This window comes from Heterocephalus glaber, unplaced genomic scaffold, assembly GCF_053883595.1.
Source record: "Heterocephalus glaber isolate CG9 unplaced genomic scaffold, H.glaber_assembly_v1.0 deba00001532, whole genome shotgun sequence".
Lineage (NCBI taxonomy): Eukaryota > Metazoa > Chordata > Mammalia > Rodentia > Bathyergidae > Heterocephalus > Heterocephalus glaber.
The window spans coordinates 17160295-17181350 of NW_028258330.1; the positions used below are offsets into that span (position 1 = coordinate 17160295).

Genomic DNA, 21056 nt, shown 5'->3' on the forward strand with positions numbered 1-21056 from the left:
TTGGTTCTTCTTTCATATTTCAAATTTGTCTGCTGTCTCCACCTCTGTTGCCATCACTCTGAAGTCATCATCGGCACACACAACCCCCAGAGCTTTATAAGCTTCCTGATGTAACTCTCCAGCTTTGCTCATGCCTGTAGTCAACACAGCAGTGAGGGGAGCTGTGCAGCACATGAGGCCTGCCCTGCTCCCCCTGCTCGCATGGTGGGGTCCAGCTCTCTCTTGCTTTTCCCTGGGGCATGGTTCCCGTGAATGTGTGCATGACAGCTCCATCTCAACTCAAACAAAGCAGCCCTTCTTGATGACCACCTCCTGTCTCCTCCCCAGTTCTGATATATCACCGGTTTATTTCCTTCATAACTTATTATGATCACCAATTACCTTGTTCATTTATTTGCTTATTGTCTATATTTCCCAACAGAAGGGAAGCTCGCTGAGAGGAGGGATCAGGTCTGCTCTGGCATTTAGAACAGTGTCAAGGGAATGGCAGACTTGCATTGTGTTGAATGAATGAGTGAATGAATAAATGAATGAATGAACCTGACCCCACAATCATGGCCTGCATCAATCCAAATAAATAGGTTATGCTGAAGTAACAAGCAACCTAAAGCCACAATGTTTTCTTTTGGTACCAGGATCGAACTCAGGACCTTGTGCTTGGGAGGCAGGCACTGGAACCACTGAGCTAAATCCCTGGCCCGACAAGGCTTTCTTTCTCACACTACATATCCATGTGTTCAGCCCAGGGGGAGCTCTGGGGTTCCTTGGGTCCTGGCTGATGGAAAGGCCCCATCCCAGATAGTGTCATCACTATGCCAGAGGAAGAGCGAGCTCTGGAAGGTCTGTCTCACATTATTGATTAAATGCATTAGGTACATCACTTTCTGCTACCATTAACTGGCCAAAACAAAGCATGGAAACATGATCCAACCACAAAGGCCAGGAAGCACAATCCTGCCAAGTGGAGAGCAGAAAGAATGTGAAGTATGTGGAAAACAGCACTAACAGCTAGGAACGATAGTTTAGAAAAGAACTTCAACTAACCTTTCCAACCTCTTTTCCCTCTGCTCCTTCTCCATGGTCCTTGCTATCCTGCTGCCATATGAACTGCCCATTCCTCCCACGCTACACAGCCTCTTTCCTCTTCTCTGCACACCCTGGACCCTCTGCCTGGGTTGCTCTTCAGAGGTAGCCACTACTCTAGTCACTAATTGGTTTTGTCTGTCCTTGAATTTCTACTTAAGGGGCCACGCCATAGGTGCTCTGCATACCCAGCTTGTTATTCAATGCAACATTTGTGTTGTCAAGTGTAGCACTTTATATTCTTTTTTGTGGCTGTGCAGTACCTCACTGTATGACTATACCACAACTGATGCATCCATCCCTCTATTTATAAAGCCTTTTGGGTGGTTTCCAGTTTGGGGTATTTATAAATAAAGTTGCTAAAAACATTCTTTTGATGGCCGTATGCACTCATTTCCCTTGAGGATAAACTCAGTGTAACTGCTGAGGAATAGGGGAAGTATACACTTAGCATTCGTGGGGACTGTCAAACAGTTTTCCAAAATTGTGCAAGCTGGCATTCCCATGAGCAGTGCATGGGAGTTGTTTTTGCTCCACATCCTTGACAACACTTGGTATTGTCAGTCTTTTTAATTTTGGCCATTCCAGTGGTGCATAGTAGTACAAAGGTACCTTGGTTCCCAAACTTCATTCTTTCCATGATTCTGGTTGCACACCAAGTTGAACAAGAACCTAACAAATTCAATGGTCAGGTCAAATGTTGACTTTATGGAGAAATTTGATTTGGTCCTCAACCAGTTCAGTTTGTGACCAGAATCATGGAGAGAATTTAGTTTGTGAACCAAGGTATCACTGTATCTCACTGTGGCTTAAATTTGCATTTCCATAGTCAGTAAGATGTTGAGTGCATGCTTATCTGCTTATCAGACAACATCATTCAACAAGATCTTATTGAACGTTAACCCTGTGAAAGTAGCTATAGAAGTGGAGAATAAGTTATACTCAAGCCCCATGAGTTTTCAAATCATTGCTTTGTTTGTAAAATTCAAGCACTTTTTTTTTTGTTAAATTCTTTTATTGGTACATTGTAGGTATACAGCACAATTACATTTCTCATTGGGAATTGCACCTTTACATAATGCATCTTGGTTCTTATTTTTTCCCCATTCCTAGCCCTCCCTTCACCCCCTCCACCCTTCCCTATTTACAAAGACTTTATTTCCATTTTTTCCATTTCTCAGCATTTTTCCTTTCCCTTGTTTCCTTTCCCTTGCCCCTCCCACTACCTCTAGCCCTTTGGACCTTTTCTTCCTATTTTGCATTATCAATTATTCATTCTAATCATTGGTACATTTTAGGTCTACAATATAATGACATTCATCATTGGAAATTTGCACCTTTACATAGTCTCTCTTGGTTCTTATTTTTCACCCTTGCCCAGCCCTCCCTGCAACCCCTCCATTCCTCCCTATTTACAAAGATTTTGTTCCTATTTTTCCACTTTCGCATATTAATCCCATCCTCTTCTACCCTTTCCCCTATCCCTCCCAATTCCTTCCCCTTTACCCCCTTTTCTTCCTATTTCACATTACCTATTATACATTTTAGTCCTTATTTACACTTTCAGTTTCTCACACCAGAGAAACTATTTGGTATTTATACATGTGTGTCCTATTTATTTCACTTAAGAGTATCGCCTCAATGTGCATCCACTTAGCTATAAATGTCTCTAATTTCTCATTTTTTATGGCTGAGTAGTACTCCATTTTATAAAAAAAACCACATTTTCTTTATCCAGTCTCCAGTTGATAGGCATTTGGGCTGTTTCCAAGTTTTAGCTATCATAAACCGTGCTGCTATGAACATGGGCGCACATGTATCACTGTGGTAGGAGTCTTTTAATTCTTTGGGGAAGATACCCAGCAGTGGAATAGCGGAATCAAATGGGACTTCCAGTCCTAGTTTTTTGAGGTATCTCCATACTGATTTCCACAGTGGTTGCACCAGTCTACACTCCCACCAGCAGTGGAGCAGGGTTCCTCTTTCCCCACAGCCCCACCAGCATTTGTTATTGGTTCATTTCATGACAGCAGCCATTCTTTCTGGAGTGGGGTGGAATCTCAGCATTGTTTTCATTTGCATCTCTCGAATGACCAGTGATGTTGAACATTTTTTCATGTATTTATTTGCTATTTCTACTTCTTTGTGTGAGAAATGTCTGTTCATTTCAGATGCCCATTTTTGGATTGGGTCTTTAAATTTGGGAGGTCTGATCTTTTTAAGTTCTTTATAGATTCGAGATAGTAGGCCTTTGTCTGAGGAAGAGCAGGTGAAGATTTTTTCCCACATTGTGGATTGTCTCTTCACACTGCTGGTGGTTTCTCTTTCTGTGCAGAAGCTTTTTAATAAGAAGAGATCCCACTTGTTGATTGTTTGAAGCACTTTTATTTTTGAAAGAATTTTCTTTAATGTGTTAAATAAATACACAAGCATAGGGCCAGAGATGTACGTCAGTGGCACTCCAAGGTCCTGAGTTCAGTCCCCAGTACCAAAAAAAAAAAAAAAAAAATACACAGGCAAATCCAGGTAGCTTTTCTGTGAAAAATTCCAACTAAGGAAATATAAATGATCAGAAACATAACAAGGAGGGCCAGGGATTTAGCTCAGTAGCACCATGCAAAGTCATGAGTTTGATCCCTGGTACCAAAAAATAAGAAAAAACATAACAGGGAGAGGGCACAGCTCTCAGTCATTCAAATATCTCTTCAGCATGCTGTGTTAGCCTGCTTTCTATTACTATAACAAAACACTTGAGGAAAATCACCTTATGAGGAGGAAAGGTTTATTCTGGCTCACAGATCAGAGGCGTCAGTCCGTGGCTAGTTGGCCTGCTGCCTTTAGGCCTGTGGTGAGGCAGCCTATCATAGTGGTAGCATGTGGCAGAGCAAACCTCCTTACCTCATGGCAGCCAGGAAGCAAAGAAAAACCAAAAGGAGAGGCAGGATCCCAATATCTCCTTGGAAAGCTCAGCACCAATGACCTAGACCCTGCCTCTTAAAGAAGCCACTACCTCTCAGGAGTGTAACAGACTCACAGGCCCTTGAGGTCATCTCATATCCAAACCAGAGTGCACACATGGTTCCCAGGTTCTCCCAGATCCTGAGAACACAGTAGTGAAAACCTAGACTCTTTGCCTACGCTAACGGAACAGAGTTCAGCCCTGTGTGCAAGGCTGTTTCCTGTCACCTGCCCCTTCTAGACTGGGAACTGCATGAGGGCAGGTATAGGGTGCGAGTCTTGTTCATCTCTGAGGCCCAAGTCTATGAGCACCAGGCATATGTGCTGCATGTTCCCATGATCTGGGTGATACATTGCTAAACGAGTTCCTCTACTTTACAGATAAAAAATGAGACAGACAGAAACTTAACACAGACCTTGCACCCAGTAAAATGGGATCAGTGTTGGGATGAAAATCCAGCGACTTGCACTCCACTTTAAGGTCCTGATCACTTGAGTGCTCTTTCTCTGGCTGTGGCAAATTCATGTGGTTTAGCAAAACAACTGACCCCCTGGCTCCTCTGCCTTCCTGCAGCCAAATGCAACAAAAAGTAGCAGATTTGAGTCCAGCCTCTCTTTCCAGTTCAAATCTTTTCTCTTCCACTATGAATTTCAAAAGACTTCAAACAATGTCTTTTTACATTTTAAATATTCTAGAAATCTTCATGTGAAATCCTACCAGTAGTGAGTGACACCTTACAGAAAAATAAGCCTGAGTGTCAGCCCATGATAATTTCGGGTCCTCAAGACCATTTCACTGAGGTCAGGTTGACCACAGCCATGAGCCCACTGGTATATCTTGGTCTCCGCCACTTGAAAATCTCTTTTCTAGGAGGGGAAGAGGGGTTGCAGGGAGGGGAGGGGAATGGGAAAAAAGAAATCAGATATATCATGTACAGGTACAAATTCCCTATGATGAATGTTACCATTGTGTATGTCTAAACTGTACCAATAAAATTAATTTTTTTTTTTAAAAGTCTTTTTTCTGCATACCATTCCTGGCAGCTGGGTCTTCCTGGAGACCAGATAGCCTGGTACCGTCTCCTCCCACAATCAGCCCTGTTCCTCCACTTATCTCTGGTGTCAGAGAAAAATGTAGCTTTAAGCCTGCACATTCCAAGCCTGCAGCCTTTGAGGGAAGAGCCCATAGCAGATCCAGCTGGCATCTGGAGGGCAGAGCCATGCTGAGCACTCACCTGATACCTGGGCCAGCCATCCTCACCCTACCCCGGGCTGAGAGATGTGAACAGAGACTAACGGGACCCCCTTGGAGAGCCTCGAGGACAACCTGGATTAAGGGCATTTATTCCTGGAATACTGGGAGTGAGACAGCACAGCAGGGGCCAAAGTCCCTAGAAACTCTTCCCCTACCCGGCACTCATCAGGTGTGTTGGCTCAGCTGCACCTAGGGGGCTGGACCCCCACTGCTAGTGCCAGGGCACTAGCACTTGTACAAACAAGGCCAAAAGGGTATTGTAGGAATTCCTTCTCATTGGATGATTAGGAACTCACTAGACAAGCCGATTTCTTCTCTGGGACTTAGTTTTCTCCCTCTAAAAAGGATAGAACTGGGTGGAACCAGGCAAGTGCTAAACTCCCTCAAAAGCCAAGGATGTGGGCCGGGATGTAGCTCAGTGGCACTGTGCCCACCTGGCAAGCACAAGGTCCTGAGTTCAATCCCTGGTTCCGCAAAAAAAAAAAAAATAGCCAAGGATCTCTATGACCCAGATTTTTACCTGAATACAGAAAGGAAGTGTAGGCAAGTGTGTAATTACTTTCTTTCCCTGCAGCTATAATTTTCCTAACATTCCAACTGTGTGGTCTTCTAAGAGAAAACAAGGCTCCCCCAAAGATCCACAAGCATGTTGGGACTCTGGATTGTGAAACTTTTTGTGACTTCACTTTTGACCTGCACTTCTGCTTCCTCCCTCATCTCCACCCTTACCTTAGTCCTCCCCAGCCCTGGGCTGCTGGTAGACCCGGGTTGCTGGTCTCAGGCTCCTGCTTTGAGGCCCACCTCACTGCCTGTGAAGAACAGCATGGTCTACCCATCCATGCTATGCCTCTTCCCATTCATGTGTCAACCTTTTCCTCCAAGTAACAGGCTCTGCCTTGGGCTCTGGGGCTAACAGCTGAAGAACAATGAAGTTCTCCCTCTCTCAGGGAAGTCAGCCCTCAGAGAGACAGGAGCTACACCAATCGCCTGAGGACAGGTAGCCAACGTCACCTGGGAGAGAACACCAAAGAAGGGCACCTAATGCACTTGGCAGAGGCAGGGGAGGTATTGCTTGGGCTGTAGCAGGGGCTGCCAGTACCCACCACTGTCCCTGGGGCCCTCCTTCCGTGGAGTTATTCAATGGATCTGCACTCAGGGAGAGGCAGGTGTGCCTGGAGTCAGAACTGCAGGAAGAACCCTGGAGCCGAGAAGAGAGGCTGGGGGTGAAGCTCCTGCCTCCTCACTAGTTGACCACCAGTCCCAGATGTGTTCTCCAAGTCTCTTAGAGGGTTGCCATGGCAGTTGCCGGCTCATTAGCAAACCATCAAACTCCCTCTCTGTGCTGAGGCCCTGGCTCTAGCAGGTACCAAGGAGTGGGCTGAAATGCAGACTGAGTCCACCAAAGGGTGGGGGAACAGCCTGGGGAAAAGTCATGGGGGACAGATGCAGTGTGACATTTGGCATGAAGCAACATGTGGGGTGCCATTTGGAAGACACATATTTGTTGGTCCTGGGATGGGACAAGCACCCCATTCATTTGGCTTCCAAGAAGAGCAAAAGAGAAGGGACTGAAAGTGTGGGCTGCTGGGGGTGGGGGGACCAGTGAGCCCTTCCCAGTGAGCCCTTCCCAGGACGAGTCCTGTGTCCAGGGTCCAAAAAGTTGGCTCGGTGTACTTTGAGAATGAATTGTTCAACTATAAAAGAAAATTTCCAGTCTTCATGACTTCTTTCATGATTTAAGTCTATCTAAATACTTGGGAAAATTCAGCTTCAAATGCTGAGGCCCATGGAAGGTGAGTCATTGATATCAACATTAATATAGTAATATCATATCAATTTCATAGTAATATTGTCAGACAGCTCATTAGTTGTGTGTGCCAGAACCTAGTCCATCACTGTACGCCTCAATTTCCTTATCTGTAACATGGGAATAATAGTACCTGCAGAGGATTCAATGAGATAATGCATTAGCCTCTGACTCTATCTTTTTTTTTTTTTTTTTGTCATTACTGGAGATTTAACCTAGGGCCTTCACTGAGCTACATCTCCAGCCATTTATGTATTATTTATTTATGTATTTATGTATTTATTTATTTATGTATGTATTTATTTATTTATTTTTGACAGGCTGAGTTGCCCGGGCTGGATTAAAACCTGCAATCCTCAGCCTCACAGAGTGTTAGGGTCACTGGTGTGGGCCATCATGTCTGGCTCTGACTACACTTTTTAAAAGGGATCATGATGCTGACAAGCAGCGTACACTACGTAAGGGGCAAGGACAAGGCCAACCTATGGCCTGGGAAAGGACAAGCAGCAGACCCTGCCAGGTCTCCCTCTGCTTCCCTAGCCCAGGAGACCAGTGGGCAGCCTGCCGAGGGTATGTCTGCTAGGCTTGGGGATGACCTGAATGACAGGGCCACCAAGAGGGCCAAACTCAGACAGCTCCTCAGCAAACAGCATGACCAACGGTGGCTTGGAGGGGCACCTGGTCCTGTTTTTCAGGGCTTCCTGGTACCCAACTTCTTTCCTCCTTTGAGTCTTGAACTAGGCACATGCTGCTTCTAACTTCTCCCTCCCTCCTGGCTTCCTGACCCCACATAGCACTGTGTGTCCCCTCTGGGACCAAGCCAGGGCTCCCCAGGGAGTGATGGCACACTGGGGAGCATGGATGTGGCCTTCCCCAGGCCAGCTGAGCCTCACAGATGAAGGAGGCTCAGGGAAGACAGTGGAGAAGGCCTCAAAGGAAGGCCTCCAGGGAACCCCCAGGGACTTCCTACTATCCTGGCAACCCAACAGACCAGGCAAGCAGGGGTCCTGGGGTTGCTCAGTGCTCCCCAGATAAGGAGTGACAGGAGAACAGACAGGAAGCGCTGGTGCAGGTCTGTGCACACAGCTGGAATCATGAGCCCTGACCTCCGCTCAGACCTCTTTGTGGAGCTAGAGGAAATGAGGGGCAGGGTGCAGATCAAAGGGGTCCCCTAAAGGAGCCAGCTCTGTCCTTGGAGCTTGGGGCACACAGGGCTATCTGCTTGAAACAGTGGCTGCAGGCAAAGCTCAGGTTGCATCATCACACCTTCAGGGGCTTTTGGAAATCCAGACGGATCACCCCAGCCCTGGGGCAGGAATGCACTTTCTACATCTCTCCTCGAGTTATTTATCCTCATTTTTATGAGAGTTGCGCACCCAGGCTGCCACTGAACTGGATCCCAGAGCAACTAGACTCTTTCCTGGGAGTCTCGGATCTGCGTTCTTCTTGCTCCAGCTCCAGACTCCTCCAAGATCCCCACCGGTCATGGTACCACCCCTTCCCTGGGGGGGGGGGGTCCTTCTCTGCTGCTTGACCACTGGGCCAATCCCAGGAGATGGGAAACAGGGTGAGGCCAGATTCCTGAGAGGCCAGGGGCCTCCTGGGCCTCACGGCGCCATTGGTCCTCACAGCTGACCCCCATCGCTCATGCCTGTGGAGTGGAGAGATGGAGACAGGGAGGGCCGGGCGGAGCTGCCAGCCTGGAGAGGGGGAGTTGGGAGATGGGCAAGGAGGGTGTCAGCTAAAGAGAGCCAGGTCTGTGCTGAGGGAGAGGGCAGGGGCTGCAGGGCTGGGGGAGGGGCAGGTGGGAAGCAGGCCTCCCTACAGCGGCCAGAGCTCAGTTGCTAAATCGCTGGTTCCTGGAAAATATAAAACAAGATCGAGGACTCTAAGGTCCTCGAGGACACATACCTTCCGGGTGAGTTGGACAGACTGCTGGATGCATGAGCTCCTAGCCTCAGTTTCCAGGATCTTTCTCACAGCTTTGACCTCCAACTAGCAAGGCGGAAGACCCTTTCCCTGGAGCCTGGATGGTTACTTGGAGATCCAGCGGTCACAGAGAGAGCCAGGGCAGGAGCACACATCTGAGGTAATGGGGATATCAAGCTATAACCCGAAGGCCTTCTTAGAAGTAGCTTTGCCACACCCAAGGTGTCCTGTGGCTCCCTGATCTACCCCTACCTAATCTCCCAGTTTTCCTGTGCAATACTGGGGACTCCAAGAAGCTTACAGCTTGCACCCCTAGGCTCTCTCTGGGGACAGAGCTGACACTGGGGACCCTGGGTTTTGTTGGAACCTTTGTGGGGTCAGGAAATGCTTGACTCCAGGGGCCTGAGCCTCATGACTCCCTGGGGTCTCCTTTCTTTTTCTGAAAGCAACCCTGAGCTGGCTCCCAAGAAAGGGATCTTGGAACTTACTTTATGAAACTGGGACTTACCTGTAGTGGGACAGGTCTAATACAAAGAATTGGAGCCACTGAGTGTCAGTGAATATGACAGAACCTTCCGTGAGTGTCATGTTTCTAGGCCAGCAGAGCATCTTCCCAACTGAGGCCACTCACGTTTGGGACATATGACTGTTGCCCTGGAAAGCGTTTATATAGACAGAGGGGACATCTTTTCCCTCCAGAAGCTCATGGGATGGGGACTAGATCAAGAGGGTGGGGGGCACTGGGAAATTGAGGTCCAGAATTGACCAATGAGGGAGGCCCTGGCAAGAAGAGGGGAGGACAGGGAGTGTCACCGTGGGGTGGGGGAGTGGTAAGAGCAAAGTCACTGCACACCCAGTGACACTGGGACCCTCCCCCGCCCCTCTAGGGAGCACCCAGGCCCTGCACTGCTCCTCGAAGCCCCGGGTTGGAGCGCACATTTGTCCTGGCTCGGGCGGCCAGGTTTAACGTTCCGTCCTTCGGCTCCCTTTCCCAGGCACGCGCCATGCGGTGGACTCTGTTGCTGCTGCTCTTGACCGTGCAGAGGCAGAGTGAGGCAGGGCCTCACCAGGAGAAGGCCTCGGGCTTCGGACTCGCTCCTCAAAGGTCCCCGGGGAGCGGCGGCAGCACTGCCACCACATCGCCCTGCGAGGGGCTCCCCGCCGCAGGGGCCACGGCCTGGACCTTGGCGAACCGCAACCTGGAGAGGCTGCCCCGCTGCCTGCCGCGCACGCTGCAGAGCCTCGACTGCAGCCACAACCAGCTGCACGCCCTGAGCGTGGGCGAGCTCAGCCACCTGCCCGAGCTGCAGGAGCTCACGCTGCACCACAACAGCATCGCCACGCTGCGCTGGGGCCTCAGAGCGCCGCCCGGGCTGCGCGTCCTGGATCTCAGCTACAACAGGCTGAACAAGCTGCCCCAGTGCCTCATTCCCCCGCGGCACACCCCGAGTGTGTTGGAGCTCGCGGGGAATCCGCTTCGGGAGCTGCCAGCCCGGGCCTTCGTCTGCTTCCCCGCGCTGCAGCAGCTTAACCTCTCCTCCACCGAGCTGGGCGGCGGCGCCCAGGGAGGCATCGCCCGGGCGGCGTTCGCTGGAGCTGCTGGTGAACCCCTGGCCACGCTCAAGGTTCTGGATCTCAGCGGCACGCACCTCCAGCAAAGTAAGTGTGGGTCTTGCAAAGCTAGGCTGTCCGCTCTCCGGGAGCCCGGGCTGTGTGCTCTTCCCAAGTTGACCCAGATGCCTCATTCACAGTAGGGTTCAAAAATACCACCAACTCCTTTGCCCCAGCAAGCGAGCTGGCTCCAAGCTCTGCGCGGGGGTTTGATCCTTCAGAGATGGGAACCGTTAAGATCTCCATTTTACACGACAAGGAAACCAAGGCACAGAAGGTGGAAAGACTGAGCCAAGGTCTCACAGGTCATTAAGCACTTGGTGCCCTCAAAGCCAAAGCCATCTATTCTGGGTCCAGAATCTAAAATTTTAGCCATTGTTCTCTGCCTCCCCAAACAGGGGCATTAAGGCTTCTAGACTGTAGGATCCCTCTGGGGCCGATGCACGAATGATGAACTTGGCACCAAGCATGTGGTTCCTATTCACGAAGTATCCCATGGTCCCGAGATGAATTCATTGTTGTTTCTGCTCGCTTGGCTAAACTTGTGCCTGGGTGTGGTGGATCATTCAAACAGGACCCAGGAGGGAGGTGGGGATAGGGCGCTTCTGCCCTCGGGGTTCTGGCCTTGATTCAGGGGGGTTTGATTGTTTTTAAGAAACGCATTACATGTGTAGTCGTCTATTCCCTCAGAGACAGAAAAAAGAGCACGTATGGGACCCACAGAAGGGAAGAGGCAGTCTCCATTCATTGGGCGAGCTACATAATTGGGCTCTGGCCTCCCCCATCCTTGTCCCTCTCTTCCCAACCTTCCTCAAAGTTCCCACTCCTGGGAGCCATCAGAGTGAAGCCTGGTTATTGTATATGTGGAATTTAACCAGATGTCGAGGCAACAGTGGGCTTGGAGGGGATGTCCTAGCTATGAGTCACCAAGTCCCTTCTTAGCTGTGTGGCCTTGGGCCAGCCATGTTCCTCTCTGGCCTTGGCCAATGCTGCCCAAGATAGGAACAGTCATCTGAGAGGTCCCTCCAGCTACAATGGCTGTACTTCTGGGGTCCCCAAGGCTGCTGACTGTGCCTCACTTTGCAGCAACTTTCTTCATGACTCATCTGTCACTCTCGTTTCCTGACTGCTGTGCTGGCCCTGGGTTTGTGCCTGAGTTAATGGGCAGTGTCGGCCCTGTGTTGCAGTTGAGTCTGGGTGGATCAGAAACCTGCCAAATCTCACACATCTCTACCTGAGGAAGATGCCAAGGCTAAGGACCCTGGAGGGAGACATTTTCAAAATGACCCCCAACCTCCAGCAGCTGGATTGCCACGACTCCCCTGACCTGACTTCCGTCCACACACACATCTTCCGGGATACCCCTTCTCTACAGACCCTTCTTTTCCACAAGTGAGTGTTTCCACTGCACATCTTAATCACAGAAGTATGTTTGCCCTCTATACTATGCCAGATTTTATAGAACAAACTGAACATTAATTTTTTTTTCCTTGTGACGTTTCTAAATTTTCTCTAGGGTTTTGTTCATCCTCATCCTTTGGGTGATGTTTTGGGCAGATCCCACATGGTCCACCATCCTAGCAACTCAGTCCAGTCCAGAGCAATATTAAAGCTCTGACTCTTAGGTGTTAACATTGTTTCAAAGCCCAGGCTGATATAGTTGCAGTAGAAAGAGGGGATGTGGGCATCAGGCCTCCTTCCCATCATGCTCTGCAAGTTGAGTTTCTCCCAGAATTTGAGCAGGTCTGGGAAGGAAAGGTGAGCTGATAAAAAGGTCCCACTTGCAGTTGGGATCTGGAATCGGTGCCCTCTGGCCTGGTGGGTGGCCATTATATCCCCATACCCACTTTCATGCCCAGGAACAACCACTGGCTGGACTTCTAACAAGAAGGGCAGTGTCCCTTTGAGAAGGATCCCAGGCCACCATCTTTCCCTGGGAAAGTGGGCACCTTTGACTTATGGTCAGCCCCAGAGCAGCCAATTGCCTGTTTTCTCTGCTAGAAGGCTCCAGCCAGCATTTGACCTTTAGATTTCTCACATATGAGTCAAAGTCTTTGTTTCCCCAACTTCCAAGGGACATCAGTAGTCCCAGGTCTCCTCCCTCATTTGGCTTAAAGATTGATGAGGCTTCACTTGGCGTAATGGAAGCATCCTTTATTCCCCCACATCAGGGTTAACAGTGGGAAATTAGGGAGCTTCCAAAGTGGTTTTCACTACCCAGCTACTTCTGCCTTGTGAGCCCTTTGCAAAGAGCTCAGAGGCCAGAGATGAGTCAACAAAGCCTACTTCACAGTCTCTTTCCTTGGCCTCACAGGGGCTCCAGAACCTCACTTTAAGAAATGTGTACACTTGGGCCAGGGATTTAGCTCAGTGGTTCTTCCGCCTGCATTGAAAGCGCAAGGTCCTGAGTTCGATCCCCAGTACCAAAAAAAAAAAAAGGAAAGAAAAAAAGAGAAATGTGCACCCTCACTACCTCACTTAGTGTGCTAGCATTTTATAGTCTGTTGAATTTGGGCCTAAAACAGCCCTGTTTTGAACATCCTGTTATTTAACAGCTTTTTCTATGTCATTAGCCATGTGTAAAATATTAAGAGATAGAAACAGCATTGAATCTTCTTTCTGTTGTGAAATTTTGTCCTGCCCAACCCACTTGTAACTTGATAGTTTTCAATAAAAGAATATTACTGTCTCCTGATCTGCCTCCCATGGTCCAATAAGATAGTGTTATGAAAGCCTGGAAGAGCCATGCAGGTAGCACTGTGTGAAAGTATTGTTACTGGCAGAAAAATCCCTGGAGTCTAGTGGCAGGTCTTCTTCTGTTTTACTCGATGCAGACACTAAAGATGGAATTATTTTTCCAAACAAATGGACAGTTGTTCAGAGCAAACACAGAACCATTCACTCGTGCTTTCCTGTACTCAGTAGGCAGCTCCCACAATGTTGGGAAAGGGCTTTGTGTCTCTGGCTCTGACACCTTCTCTGAGCTTGATAAAAACCCAGGAACTGTACAAAGTGCCAGAATTCAAACTTCATGAAGTTTCATTCGGTAAAATAGCTGACAGTACTGCACTTCAGGGCTTTGTATGAGAGAAAGGGGGACAGCACATGTAGAGCCCTTAACTCAGTTTCTAGCAAGCAGCAGGTGCTCTGATGAGTGAAGATGGGGATGATGGTGGTGGTGATGGCGGTGGTGATGGTGACAGCAATGGCGATGGGCAATGATGGTGATAATGACGAAGGTGAGGATGGTGAAGATTGTATGATGATAATGGTGGTGGTGAGGGTGCTGAAGGGGACATTTGTGACGGTGATGATGACAGTGTGACATCTGCTTCTAAGGAGCTCACACTTCAGCATGGACAGTAATTTGCTGTTCATCACAGTACATCGTGATTGATGGCAGAGGCGCATGCCAGGTGCCGTTATAAGGGAGCCAGACAGAATGATCCATCAGACTGGATCAAAGAGGCTTCTTCAGGAAGAACATGATTGAACCATGATTCTAAAGATAAGTCCAAGCTTGGATCTGCGGGTGCAGCCTAAGTTTCAACATGTGACACACATGTATAGCTGGTGTTCCCAAGGTGATGACTGTCACCTCCTAGCTGGCCAGAAGTGTTAGAGCAGATCAGACTGGAGTGTCCTTCCTCAATGAGAACATTAGTATCTGCCCCAGAGCACAAGAATAGCCAAGCCAAGCCACTTGGGTTGAATCACGTGAAAGAAAAGAATACTTATTGTCTTAAGCTACTAAGCCTTGGGGGTATTCTCCCCTTAGCAAGTGCTAACTGCTGCATGGAAGTCAAGTATCTCCCAAAGGCCTGGTGTTGCATGCCATCAGCTACAGTCCAGGTCTGGGGTGTAGCTCAGTGATGGGGAACACATGCTTAGCGCTTGCCTGGATTTCACCCCCAACTCTGAAAACAAATCCTGCCAATTACTGTTATCAGTCTATAATAACACTGCTTTTGTGTGGAGATTTACATTTGTAAACAGTTTCACCATCACGGACTCCCGCTGACATAACCAGTTGTCATGAGGGAATTACTGCTATTTGATACAAGGGATGATATTGACTGATGAGACCCAAGGTCATGAAGGGTCCCACTCAAAGCAATCTCATCTAACCCCTAACTGAATGGCTTTCCCGTGGTACCACTGTGCATCTCTGAAACATTTTTAACCTTGTTGTAAAATCTGACAGATTGTAAAATCTGACCAACTGATTTTTTGTGTGTTATTTCAGCTGCAACTTGAGTTCCTTCCCTCCTTGGACCATGAATTCCTCCCAGGTGCCATCTGTTACCCTCTTTGGCAACCCTCTCACTTGCAGCTGTGAGTTATCCTGGCTCTTCATGGATGCAGAGAGAACTGTCCTAAGCAGGTAACATTGACAAAGCAGGTGGCTGAGGGGTAAGGGTCAGCTTCCAGGAGCTGGAGTTGTCATGATCATGCTGGACATCTGGGCAATGTTGGGCAGGGCAGTCCTCCCCCTTGTAATCACACATGGGTGATGAGGCGCTGTTCCCATTCCAGCCAGCCAGACTGCAAAGAACCAGGAGCTGCTGACTTGGGGGCATTTAAATGGGCCAGGTCCTGGGATGGTGTGCTTCACTTCTACTCACATTCGTTGGCCAGGAGTCAGGAGACAAGCCACACCCAACTGCAGAGGACACTGGGAAATGTAGTCTAGCTGAGTGCCCAGTGGGAAAAAGAAGTGGTTTAAGTGAACAGCTAGCCCTGTCTCTGCCTAAGCAAGTGTATCATTGCCACATTTTATAGGCAAGGGGACAGGGTTCAAACAGATGAGATATTTAATTAAACCCATGCAGCTGCTGGATGGAGAAGGGAAGATCTATCTTCTCCCCAAACTGGGCTCTTAACTTTCGGCCCTGCTGAACACCCAACATAAAGCCTGGCTTCCTCTCTTGGGCCATTGAGCCCATGGCCAGTAGGCTTATGGAGCTCTTTCATGGTTCAGGACAAAAAGAATTCTTATGAAGGCTGTTGACTGGAAGAGCTGTTTTTGCAGTGGGAGAGCCACATCACCAGGCTGGCACCAGAAGATGGGTGCTGGGGAGCCAGGGACATCCTGGTCCTGAGCACCCTCAAATCAGCCCCACCAGCTAACTGCCCCTCTTCAGGAAACAACCCAAACATCCTCCAGGATTCTTTTCTCACCTCCCATGCATATCAAGAAAGAAGTTGAGGGTGTAGGCTGGAGTCAAAGAGTCTGGCTTCATCATACAACTGACAACTGCCAACGTGGCTCAGTTACTTAATCTCACTCTGCCTTCACCTCCCCATCTGTAAAATGGGGATAAAACCACCTGTCCTATGAGTGGTAGATTAAGTTACTGCTAAAGTCTGAAGAATAGTGCTTAGCACATGGTGAGCACTCAGGAATGTTCACTAGTAAGTGTGCATTCATGAGCACTGACTGTCAGGAAGGAGACAGGTGTAAACAAAGCAAAGGACTTTGCTTCGAGAATCTGTATGCCCTTTCGCTGTGCTCACCCAGGTTCGGGTTCAGGCTCTGCTGTTTGCTGGCCATGGTCTCTTGGGCAGTTACTTCCTCTTTCTGAACTTGTCTCCTTTTTTGCCCAGTGGGACTAATGCTAGTTGCCTCCTCCAAATGTGATGTGTACGGGGTTTGTACCAGGTGATACCTGGCTGGGATGAGTTATGAGGCTTGGTGGGAGGGGATGCTCAGCCCAGAGTAGCCCTGAGGCAGATTTTTCTAACTGCCTGGCTTCCTCCTAGGGCGGCAGACACGATGTGCTCACCAGCTGCAGGATCCAGGGGCCCCTTCTCAGCGCCTCTTCCCCTCTCCCAGCTGCCAGGTGTGTGCAGGTCAGACCTTCTGGCTTCAAACCAGCCTGTGGGAGGCCAGCCAAGTGTCACCAAAGGCTCATCCCACTTGACTCCTTCAGACAACGGGATTCCCGTCATCCTGTTGGATGATGACAGCCAGGAGGAGAGGGACAGGGAGGAGGTGGATGTCCCCACTCAGCCTGGCCGCTGCGATTACAACCTGTGCAGGCACCTGCAGACCCCATGCCTGGAGCTGCAAAAGCACTCACATTGCACCTGCCCGGGGCTCAGCAGGGAGGACACTGTCCCCGACCCGCCCCAGCTACAGAGGGTGTCGGAGTTGACTGACACGTCAGTGCTCATCCGCTGGTGCGCCCCTTACTCAGTGGTGCGCACCTACCAGATCCACTACTTCACGGAGGGTGATGCAAGGAACCAGTCAGTGGGAGACATCTATGCCACTGCTCGACAGCACCCTCTGTACGGGCTGTCACCCAGTACTACCTACCAGGTGTGCGTGGTGGCAGCCAATGCTGCGGGCCTGAGCCAGCTGGAGCCGATGGGTTGGAGGAGGCCGTGCACCACTGTCACCACTAAGCCCAGCTCAGTGGTCATCCTCATGGCGCTGGGGACTGCCTGCAGCCTGCTGCTCCTCAGCACCCTGGTGCTGTCTGTGTGCCTCTTCAGGCAAGGCCAGAAGCTGTGCCGGCACAACCACAACACCTACCTGGTGTCCTTCAAAAACCCATACCTGATGCCCCTCGAAAACCCTGGCCAGGACTGCAGGCAGAGTGCAGTGATGGGAGTCTTGCCTGGTGTGTGTGAGGCCCCAGGTTCCATCCCCAGCACCACACAGAGAGGAGAGGAACCAGCCTTTGACCCTGTGAAGCTGCAGACCTTCTATTAGCCCAATGTTCTTCTTCCAGTGGAGCTGATCTTTGTCCAGAAGGAACAGAGGGCCCCAAATGGCCCCATCAGGTCCAACTGCGAGAGGCCAGCATGCCTCCAGCATGCACTGTGTCTCTGTCCAAGGACCAATTGCTTTCCTTCCTTCTCTGCTGTCCCTGATGGTCAACACCAGGCCACTCCCACTGGCACCTGGCATTCTTTCCTCTTGCTTACTTGGGGTTTCTGCAGTCAGTACCCCTCAGGACCCAGCAGAGCAGTGTACAGAAGCAGGAAGAGAGAAACTGCACCACCTGGCCTCGTGGGCAATACTGGAAATAACATCCTTAGGTCTTTTCAGGACAAGTTCCCTTGTGGTCAAGGTCTAGCCAAAGCATGATGACACTGTTGTTCAAGGAATCCTGAGAACCGAAAGCCAGGCAAAAGCACTACTGCTGGTGGCTTCTGGGTTTGTGAGCTGCATTTCAGGACACAGCAAATGTGCTTCAGGCCTTAAAGTTAAAACTGGTCTTTCAGGAAGATTTGTGCAACACTGCATTTCCCTCAAGACTGAGTAGACAAAAATATATAAATTCATTTTTTTAAATGAAGCACAGTAAGTGCACTTTTAGAATTTTATTAGAGGGAAGAAAGGAGCAAAACCCCTCCAGGCTCTGACTGGAGGCCAAGGCATCTTACGCTCCCAATTTACCAGTGCCTTAATGACTTTTCACTTTGATACAAACAGGGAAAAAATCGATCCTACAAAATTATACTGGGGGCCAAACTTCTAGATTTTAATTTTGTTAGCATTTGTTTCCTGTGGCTGCTGTAAACTGCCACCAACTAAGTGGCTTAAAACAAAAATTTATTGTTACAGTTCAGGCCAAAGACCCAGAAGCAAAACTACAATATAAGTGGGGCTGGTTCCTCCTGGAGGATCTGAAGGAGAACAGTACCATGACTTCCCAGCTTTCTACGGTTGGCAGGGATGCTTGTTGCTCCATAGTGGCTGGAAAGCTTATCTGGGAGGCAGCTTGCTTAGCTTATCTACATCACCATCACCCCAGGGCATTCTGTCTCCTTATCAAGATTCCCCCTCCCCCCACCATTTTTAAAAAATAAAGACACTAGTCATTTAGTGACTAGTCACTGGGTATGTGTGACCTCGCCCTGACTTGGTTAGATCTGCAAAAACCCTATTTCCAAATAAGGTTACATTCTCGGGTACTGGAGGTTAGAAGCCTGGAGCTTATCTTTTAGGGGGACAAAATTTAACTCACAATAGATTTATTTCTATTGTAAGAAAAAGTCAAGCTTGAATCCCATGTATCTTTTGTTTCTAAACCATGCTACAGAGTCTGAGTAAATACAAGTTTCAGCCAACTAAGAAAAGATGTCATGGGCTGGGTCTGAGGGCCCAGAGGCTGAAATAAAGAACTCAATCCACCCCTTTATTATGCAGGTTTGTTGACTCCCATAGAGGAAAAATAATTTTCAAGACAAGTCAGTAAAAGGAGGGCCGGGGATTTAGCTCAGTGGTTCCACCACCTGCCTTGCAAGTGCAAGGTCCCAAATTCAATCCCCAGTACAAAAAAAAAAAAAAAAAAGTCAGTAAAAGGAGGCATACGGAGGATTTATTAGAGGAAGACAGAGAACGCACTCAATAGCAGAGTTCGGGTGCTCAAGGAATGAGGCACCAGTTGTAAACCAGGGTAGGGCGCACATCTAAGAGCTGTTAGCAATATGGGTGACTCTAATATGTATTCTCACTGTCCACCCTGTGCAGACCATCTACAGGAGCCTGAGGAGGAGCTAGTGTCTCCTGGCAGCTGCAGGAAAAGCAATTTGCAGGTGAAAGGGAATGGGTGGACCTACATGCAGCTGAAAGGGACTTGTCCAGGTTTGCTCCTTTGGGAGAAGGGAAAAATAAACCAGGCTTGTGTTCCAAAGCTGCAGTTTTCCTTTAAAAGTACAATTTTATTGTACTATCCAATCCAAGGGGAAATCTTTTAATCTTTAGATGGCATGAAAAGACCCAACATTTGAGCAGTCCATTCTTTAAAAATAGACTTGGTTCTGTGAGATGTTGTTATTGTGTTCTTATGGTGATGGGTGTCACAAATGGAAAAATCACTACATCAGGGACTTGAATGCACTTTGCTTGTTTTACATATAGGCTGAGAGAGAGGGAAAATGTATTTAAAAGAAATATGAGAAAAGAACATGTGAAAGTTTTACAGGTAGAGGGATGGAATGTAATGTTTAATGTTGATGTCATGGGGGACGAAGTGGCTTTGCTGACACTCAAAACTCATTTAGTTGTTTTCTGAGACTTAGAGTTAAAAAGTATATCTGTAAAACTAATCTTTCTTAATATACACACTAAATGACTGTTACATCCTCAAAATAGTGACATGAAGGCTTCACACTAATTCCAGTGACACAGCTTTTATGCGAAATCTTTTTAGAACTCCTCTTTTCAAACCACGTTTGAATCTTCATTCTTTTTAAAAATATACTTCATGGTTATTTTTCCCTTTAGGAATATAGTTGATTTGGGGAGGAAAACTTATTCAGAATAATAAAAGTATTTCAAACAAGGCCAGTTTTTGACTATTTGAAGTGTAAAATGAAACGCAAAGTAAGACTGATTTTTCCAACTAACTCAGAAAGAAATTCCAAGATGTGAATTTGAATAGCAGCATTCCTGGCTTAAGAGTCTAGCAGAGAAAAGCTGGATCTGGTAAATAAGTCTAGTATTCATGTTTTAAAAAAGTTTTACAGTCACACATTAAACCATTATATAAGGTTCCTGTATTTTCAGCATATAATTTTTAGCTACCATCACCCATCTGATTGAATCATGAAATTAGAAATTCTGTGCCATGGTATAGATGTTCCAATTCAAGCCATTTTAAAGTGTGCAAGTTGGCAACAGGACTGGTACTGAAGTATGGTTGTGTCCTCTGTTTTCACAGCCTGTTAAGTGTTGAATCCCCTGACCAAGAGGGGCTTCCTAGGAAGAGTGGCGTCGTTATTTCCCCTAACATAGACAACCTGTGACGTGAGTTTTTAAAAGGGCTTTATGTGAACTGATACTGTAATTTTTGTAAGCATCTTCAAAGGGGTAGCAAAATTATGTTTATTTACTAATTCTGGTCAGGAAAATCAATGGTATTCATTAGATTTTAACTGGAGCAGTTCCTTCTAATCACAATTGTACAGTTAGGATAAAGCACTAACTTAATGTGTACTCATTTTAAATTGTTATGTATTTTTAAATTGCCAAGAAAAATAAACTGTTTTGTGTATTTGAAAAAAATAAAATAAAAGTACAATTTTCAATTCCGATTTCCTGGTCTCCTTTCTACCAAGTTTTATTTCTTCTGTCCTACCTCAACACTATGTATTTCCAGGAGTTTGAAGTTTGGAAAGTGCTTCTGAAAATTCTACGGTGTACCCCTATTATCAAATATATAATCAAGAGTTACGGACCGGGGATTTAGCTCAGTGGTTCCAGCTCTTGCCTTGCAAGCACAAGGTCCAAAGTTCGATCCCCAGTACGGAAAAAAAAAAAAAAAAAAAGAGTTGGACTCATCTAAAATGTCCTAAAAGTTGCAAAAGTAAAAGCCAAAAAGTGATGAATTAAATGTAAATCCCCCATACATGTAAATTAAATGAGCCCAACATTTGCAGTACTAGCAAGATGCA

General features: G+C 47.8%; 1 protein-coding gene across 2 annotated transcripts; it reads left to right on the forward strand.

The window, feature by feature from the left end:
- The first annotated feature begins 8488 nt into the window (after nucleotides 1-8488).
- Nucleotides 8489-20690, forward strand: Lrrn4 (leucine rich repeat neuronal 4). Of its 2 annotated transcripts, XM_087188679.1 has the most exons (6): nucleotides 8489-8591; nucleotides 9086-9192; nucleotides 10028-10691; nucleotides 11831-12035; nucleotides 14890-15027; nucleotides 16407-20690. In XM_087188679.1, the coding sequence occupies exons 3-6, from the start codon at nucleotides 10037-10039 to the stop codon at nucleotides 17362-17364; spliced, it is 1956 nt and encodes a 651-aa protein (XP_087044805.1). In that variant the 5' UTR covers nucleotides 8489-8591; nucleotides 9086-9192; nucleotides 10028-10036; the 3' UTR covers nucleotides 17365-20690. The 2 variants fall into 2 exon arrangements, with proteins under 2 accessions (XP_087044805.1, XP_004840857.1); XM_004840800.3 differs by lacking the exon at nucleotides 8489-8591 and having other exon boundaries at nucleotides 8689-9192.
- Nucleotides 20691-21056: the final 366 nt, after the last annotated feature.

What these genes read in the sequence shown, in the direction of transcription:
- Lrrn4 (XM_087188679.1), top strand. Translation starts at nt 10,037, where the DNA reads ATGCGGTGGACTCTGTTGCTGCTGCTCTTGACCGTGCAGAGGCAGAGT. An exon ending in CAGACCCTTCTTTTCCACAA is followed by an intron (nt 12,036 to 14,889) that starts GTGAGTGTTTCC and finishes GTGTTATTTCAG; the next exon opens with CTGCAACTTGAGTTCCTTCC. An exon ending in GAGAGAACTGTCCTAAGCAG is followed by an intron (nt 15,028 to 16,406) that starts GTAACATTGACA and finishes GCTTCCTCCTAG; the next exon opens with GGCGGCAGACACGATGTGCT.